Source organism: Pollachius pollachius (genome assembly GCF_949987615.1).
Source record: "Pollachius pollachius genome assembly, chromosome: 1".
NCBI classification, from domain to species: domain Eukaryota; kingdom Metazoa; phylum Chordata; class Actinopteri; order Gadiformes; family Gadidae; genus Pollachius; species Pollachius pollachius.
Window position 1 is genome coordinate 47,872,714 of NC_136934.1, and position 7,500 is coordinate 47,880,213.

At 47.4% G+C, this 7,500-nt stretch overlaps 1 protein-coding gene across 1 annotated transcript in view; it reads right to left on the reverse strand.

Moving 5' to 3' along the window:
* Window positions 1-7,500, reverse strand: part of adamts16 (ADAM metallopeptidase with thrombospondin type 1 motif, 16) — a gene marked incomplete at its 5' end in the record, with an annotated part of 190,794 nt that overhangs the window by 31,712 nt on the left and 151,582 nt on the right. The window contains 3 exon segments of the mRNA XM_079758578.1: window positions 2,747-2,900; window positions 6,792-6,929; window positions 7,348-7,453. Of these exon segments, the coding sequence (XP_079614704.1) occupies window positions 2,747-2,900; window positions 6,792-6,929; window positions 7,348-7,453 (398 nt within the window).

The window sequence follows — 7,500 nt, forward strand, 5'->3', positions numbered from 1 at the left end:
TTACAGTAGTGGAATGGTACAAATCGTTCTCACGGCACCTGTTTATGGGGTTGATTTCATGAAGTGGTTCACTTGGCTTTTGACAGGGCTACGCGTTGGGATAATGATGGGAATGTAGGGAAAGGCCTTCCGGACAAGGATGTTTTGGGAAATTTATCACTGGGTTGGGGAATAGCTGGAGCTCCAGTTCTTGTCTTTATTTTTAAGAGCAGTGATAACTGAGATGGCAGGGAAAGCACTAATGATGTATTATGACTTTTGACTAGGGGAAGAGAGTGAGACATACAGCGCCAATTTGGTCAGTTAACATTAACATGTGTCAAATAATGAGGCAGACTCAGTGGTATTTAGTGGAAGGATCACAAATGTGTTTATAAGACACTATTGTTAGTATTTAACCCGAAACACTTTGCATTTAGTACATATTGTTTTTATTCTTACACTGTTTTAAGTTTTTAGCAATCTCTGATGCAAAAACGTTTGTCTGGATTATTAATGTTCTATCTTTACTCAGTTACCTTATCGTCAAACTGTGAAACAATAGCCTCTCACCTGTGTGTTGCAATTTCAATTTGGGAAATTTCCCCACTCATAGAAAGCTCAGGGGTAGTTAAAAAAAACATGGCATGCTACTCAATCTTCTCCTTGTTTTTCCTTTTTTTTTCATCATTCCCTCTTTCTATTATGTCCACATTGTTACTATTTGAATGACTGCGTTTGGTTTTGACAGCTCAGCACAGATGGAGACAGGCACCCCTGCCCCCAACACATTTCGGCCAAAACCACATGGTGGAACCCATTCCAGGGTCTAATTGTGCAGATGTTTCTGAATGAGCATCGCGCTTTTCCAGAAATCCTCCGAGCTTGTGCAAAAAAAAAGAAAAAATGGGGGAAAGTAAAAAAAAAAATAAACTGACTTATATATGGGTTTATGAGGATAGGAAGGAACAGGAGGGCGATTCAGAGATAGGAAGAATATAGTAACACATGGAGAGCGGAGAAAGAAAGAAGGATTGAATGATAGGAAGAAATAAGGAGAGAGGGAAAGAAGGCAAGAAAGAGAAAGAGAGAGAGAAAGAAAGATTGAAAGATAGAAAGTAAGAAAGAGAGAAGGAAAGAAAGAGAAAGAGAGACAGAAAGAAAGAAAGAAAAAGGAAAGATTGAAAGATAGGATGGAAGACAGAAAGAAGGAATGAAATAAAGGAAAGAAAGACAAAGATAGAGAGAAAGACAAAGAGATAGAGAGAGAGAGAAAGACAGTGTGAGAGAAGGAAGAAAGAAAGTGACGCCATGAGACGAGACGAAAATGAGGTGTGGACAAACACTGAAATATTGAAACATGTCAGAATGAAGGCCGTTATCAAGCTGCTGTGATTTCCATAGCGGGGCAAGGCGACCCCGCCCGCCCCCCGGACCCCCTTGAGAGAAGCTCTTGGCTCGACTCGTCGGGTCTTATCGCGACGACGCCTGCCAAGCGCCTTTTGCAAAACACATTTCTGACACGTCGGGCTTGACCTGGCCAAGTTCTCTGTCTATTTATTTTTCTTGAGAAACAAGTGTGGGGGAAAGGTAGTGAGCGAAAGGGAAAGGCTGCGCTGAGATCTGGCCTCCAGCGCACCTCACCGCTCCGAGGTGTTCGCAGAGTGTTAGCGCAAATGAATAAAACATGTACAGCCGAGTCAGCAAAGAGAGCCTGATCGCCGACGAAGATCTATATCCATCCGTCCGTCTGCATGCTGTCTGTGTGTCTGTCTCCCTGTCAATCTAGTTATCCGTCTATTTCTTTCCGCAACCCCAGGGGTTTGCGGATGTTAACCGGCCTTCCTGTCAGCCTCTGACATCTCAGGTTTGACTTTACGTGACTTTTTCAATATTTTTATACTGTAGACTAAACATATACTTACAACTAGTAGACTGTTGCATTAAATTTAAATGTTAACGTCGAAATAAAATAATGATGACAGTCGACTTCTCAGACTAAACGGTCCGGCTACGTTGCTTCATGTGTGATGGCTGTACGGTAGCGCCGAACCATTTGGGAACCAGTTTCCCCTCCTAGCCCCATGCTGAGCCCGATCTCAGCGGGCAGCCAGACAATGGGAGAGCAGCAGGGAGAGATTCCCACTGGCACCACTCCAGTGTATATTTAGTTGTCTATCCCTGAGAGTATTTTGTAGTCGGCGCTGTAGCTCTTTTCTCGTAACCCCAGTGTGTGTCTGGGATCCGCAGCAAAAGTAAACCAGATGAGTTATTTGTTTTACATGTGGTGCAACCTGTGTGTGTTTGTGTGTGTGTGTGTGTGTGTGTGTGTGTTTGTGTGTGTGTGTGTGTGTGTATTTGTGTGCTTTGTCTGTTCTATATTGTCATACATATGCATGGAAGTGAGAGACAGAGAGAGAGACTGAGACAGACAGAGAGAGAGAGAGACAGAAAGAGAGAGAGAGAGCGAGAGAGAGAATTTATCGTTTGACAATTGTGAATAGGCCAGTGGAGGAACTTTTCCCTTTTTGTATCATTCTGTTTTATAGCTTTATCTACAGCTGCATGTGAGTGTAACGCAATTCCTTTCCTGACATCGCAGACAGTATGAGGAGTGGTGGTAAAGCGGTAAAGCATACAACGACAGAGACAATTTTGAATGTGAATCACCGAATGGATACAGGACCGTGCGTGAGGCAAGATAAGATAATGCGGGAAACCCCCACAATGCAGGGAATCTGTGTAATTCTTCCCGGCTTTATTTTACCTTCTTAAAATCCAGGGTGCAGAGTTTGGCCTTCTCCCCAAACTGCCATTTGCACTGCGTGTCTGCGTCGTACATCTCCCCTGGCAGCTTCTCTGGGTACTGGTACTCTTCCAACGCTCTGGGCTCGTCTGATAGACACAGGGCCTGGGCTGAACTGGAGGAGAGAGGAGGAGGGAAAAGGGGAGAGGGGAGAGAGGAGAGGGGAGAGGGGAGAGGGGAGAGAGGAGAGGGGAGAGGGGAGAGAGGAGAGGGGAGAGAGGAGAGAGGAGAGAGGAGAGGAGGAGAAAGGAGAGGTGGAAAGACATACGAGTAGAGGGGAGAAGGAGAGGAGACAGGAAATGCGTAGAAGTTGAGAGGTGGAAAGAGAGAAGTGGAGAGGAGAGATGGAGAGGAGGAGAGGAGAGGGAGGTGAGGAGAGGTGGGAAGACAGGAGAGGAGAGATCAGGAGAGGGGGAGAGGGGAGGCGAGAAGAAGAGGTGGAGAGAGGAAATTAGCGGTAGAGAGGAGGAGGAGAAGAGCAGATTATGAGAACATGTTTACCAAAAAATGAATCCATTACAATGGTGGCGGATGTGGGAAAATGGGTGAAGGGTGAGGAGCCAGAGGAAGGGAGGAGTGGGAGAGGGAAGGTCAGAGGTGACAGGGAAGGAGAGGTGAAGAGACAAGGGGAGGACAGCAGGAGAAAGCAAGATCATGCAGGACAGACGTGGGGGGGACGGTCAATAATTCACGCATCTTTAAACAACTCGGCTCGTACACGACCTGCAGACCTAAACAAAACATCAGCTACGTTTTAACACGTCTTGTTAAGATAAATAATCGCCACCACAATCCAGTCCTTCATAGAGCCGCAATAGTGTGAACCAGAATTAGCCCTCTAGGTCCTATTGTTTCTCGTGCGTCGGAGAGAGTGCCATGAAGCGTTGCCGAGGCAACACAACAGGCTTGCCAAACTCCAACCCTGAGAGTAATGGTTTTAAGCCATCAGACACTCAATTACCGCAGAGGACAGAGAGTAAAGGCTGGCCCCAATTTCTCATATACTAGCCCATTGATGCTTTGTGTGTGTGCGTTTGTGTGTGGGTGTGTTTGTGTGTGTTTGTGTGTGTGTGTGTATGTGTGTGGATTAGTGTGTGTTTGTTTATATGTGTGTGTGTGTGTGTGTGTGTGTGTTAGTGTGTGTTTGTTTATATGTGTGTGTTTAACTGTGTGTGCATGTGTGTTTATATGTGAGTGTGTGTGTGTGTTGTGGGACGGGGGTTTCACCGGTAACTGATATCTTTAGTAACCGTACAGAGAAGTTTTACCGCTTAAACGTCGGAATAATATAACACAAAATATCGCAGGGAAGGCTTGAAATGGCACGCTAAGTTGGAAACATCCATCGTGTCAGTGAGTGGTCCTGATTGCTTTAGCAGAGAGCGAGTCGGTGTCCGCCCGTGTGTGTGTGTGTGTGTGTGTGTGTGTGTGCGGGCGTGTTCGTGTGCGTTGCTTTTTGTGCGTGTATATCTTGATGTGTGTGTGTGTGTCGATCTTTATGCACTTTACGAGCCATGTGTCGAGCCATAGAGAACAATGACTGCGCTGCTGTCATTACTGGATCCTGTTCTGTTATCCGTTGTTAGCCACACGATATGTCACAGAGAGAAAGAGAGTCTGAACAACACATTTGAAACACATAAACACACATGGGGACAGGCACTCCAACAGATGGTCGTGAGACCCCGGGTTCCCTTGTTCTCCGGACCACCCTGGCTCCACATGCCTAGCGGGATGGTTGCGAGCCATGCTTTCGGAGCAGTATGCTGTGTAGTAATGCATGTCCCACACACCCCTACGCAGCTGGGTCGTTGGTACGGGAGGAGGAGAGAGAGAGAGAGAGGTGGGGGGAAAGGCGGGCGGCGGCCATTGTTGACTAACTCATCGTTTTTTTAAACATCTCCGGGCACTTCCTGTTAACTGTGCTTGATTATCCGGCTGCTGTCGTATGTATTTGGAGTGACTTCCGGAAGGACGCTCACCTCTACCTCTCAATGAACCCATTTGGGTTTCTATTTCCATTTCCATTTTCATTGAGGGCATTTAGCAGATGCTTTTATCCAAAGCGGCTTACAATAGGTACATCTGTCAGAAGAAAGCGAAACACTACATCGCATCCTTACTGGCCCTGGAAGGACGGTCATAGAACCAACTGAAAAAGCAGTAATAATTGCTAGGTTAACCCATTCCCTGTATACAACAGAGATAGCTAGGATAAGATGTTTCACAATGCTACGTTTTTTTGTGGCAGGATGTACAACATGCAATGTAAGAGGGGTGTTGGGGGGGTAACTTTGGACACTATGCAGTCTAGGGGAGTCCATTTCCGTGACAACCCGTAAGTCCTACACCGCACCCGACTTCATCGCAGCCATCGTTATCGTTTAACGAAGATAAGGAGCATATTCCCATATCACGCCAAGACTCAAAACCAATTAAGCATCATCAGACCGCACCTCTTGTTTGTCTTTTCCTTGGCCGACGCTTTGGCTGACTAAACAGCGTTTGTAGTTTGCTCGGACCCCAGCAGGGATCCCCATTGGTCACATGGTGCGGGCCTGGCGCGTGACACCACGGGTGTTTTGTTTATTTATTCCTGCCGTTAAATATAGGGCTGACAGGCCCTAACGAGGATGAGGTCATCCCCAGCTCTAATAACCCCCGCCTCCGTCTCTGACAGAGGAGAGGTCCGCTGGGGGGGGGTTGGGGGGGGAAGTGGGCGTAGGACGGGAGACCTGACAGAGTTTAGTGGAGGGCACCGCGCTCTGCCTATCTGGTTACACTAACCCACACACGCCCCCGCGTTCAAGCAAACACGCAGACACACATATACACACAGGCATGCACATTCACATACCCACAGGCACACGCACACACCCACACATCTCTTGCTTCGTCTTTTTCACGCGGGCACTCCTTTTACTTGCAGGGGAACATGCGTGTCCACATACTGTCGGTAACACAAGGCCAACGGCAGCGTACGGAGAACAGGGGTATCAGACAGCCTGGCTGCTCTGACAGCTATATTTAAGACCTTTAGACACACACAAGACACCCTCGCAAACAGACGCACAGGCACGCACACACGCACGCGTAAACCCACACATACATGCAGGCAAGCACACACGCACAGTCCGACAGTTGTTTTGCCATTTCAATTCAGCTTCTCACTGCCCGTGTTTTTCCGTCTTTACTATGTGCGCCACTGTTACCATGAATCCTTCGTTCCTAAATGTGACTATATAGTAACTAACCTGGCATGAATGGAATACACTGGGGGCTTAATTACATGCACTTTCACAGCCAATAGCAATGTCACTGCTAAACAGTACTAAGTGTTACTATTTAACACTGGAATGTAATGACTAACTAACGATGCATTAATCAGTATTGCACAGCATTGCCAGGATAGACACCATAGTGCTGCAAGACAAGAGTGAAATAGGATTACTGGTGTGGGTGTGTGTGTGTGTGTGTGTGTGTGTGTGTGTGTGTGTGTGTGTGTGTGTGTGTGTGTGTGTGTGCGCGTGCATGTGTGTGTTTGTGTGTGCGTGTGTGTCTGCGTGTGCGTGTGCATACCTATAACCATGAATCGGTGTGTGTGTGGGTCTGCGTGTGTGTGTGCCTGCATGTGTGTGTTTGTGTGTGCATCTGAATCTGTGTGTGTGTGTGTGTGCACCTGTTCGTTTGGGTGCATGTGTTCATGTGAGTGCGTGCGTGCTAGTGTGTGAGTGATTGTGTGTGTGTGTGTGTGTGTGTATGTTAGTGTGTGTGTGCATACCTATAACCATGAATCGGTGTGCGTGTGGGTCTGTGTGTGTGTGTGCCTGCATGTGTGTGTTTGTGTGTGCATCTGAATATGCGTGTGTGTGTGTGTGTGTGCGCCTGTGCGTTTGGGTGCATGTGTGCATGTGAGTGCGTGCGTGAGTGAGTGAGTGATTGTGTGCTTGCGTGAGTGAGTGCGTGCGTGCGTGCGTGCGTGTGTGTGTGTGTGTGTGTGGCCTACTTCAGGAAGCGGCTGAGGTACTGCCGGCTGCAGGGCGACCAGGAGAAGACTCCGTTGTGTCCGGCCAGCGTGGGGGACATGATGTTCCCCTCAGACTTCTTACATACGTTGCCCTCCCCGTCGTGGACCATCCCGAAACTACAGGGAAGCAGGAAGGACAAAAGACAGACGAGAGAACACAATATTAGTGAGCCAACTGAAAAAAGTTACGTAGCCTACATTCTGATGCTAAATACTAAGCATTCACTCCTTACTGAATGCAAATTCAGTAAAAAGGAGGTCATTGTTGTCTTTGCAACAATATCATCTCCCAACAGAGTATCCTAACGTTAGCCTCACAGCAGATTTGCCTGAGTCACATATTAAGGTTCATCTTGTATTCAGCGTCAGTCAAAGTCAAATAGATGACTTGGCAGATAGTGATTATGGAATGTAAAAAGCACTTTGGCACTTTAAAGCAAAAGATTGACTATGTTTCTAGGTACAATAGAAAGTCTTCTTTCATCATGACACTAATTGAGCCCCTTCAGTGCTGCGCTGAGCCTGCAGTCCTTACTTGTGTCCGGACTCGTGTGCGATGGTGAATGCCAGGCCCAGACCAGTGTCCTCGTTGATGGTGCAGCTCCTGTACTTGCTGCACATTCCGCTGATGGGAGCGAATCCTGCAGGCACGAGAAAGAGTCTGTGAGCCACAGTCAGCCACCTCCAT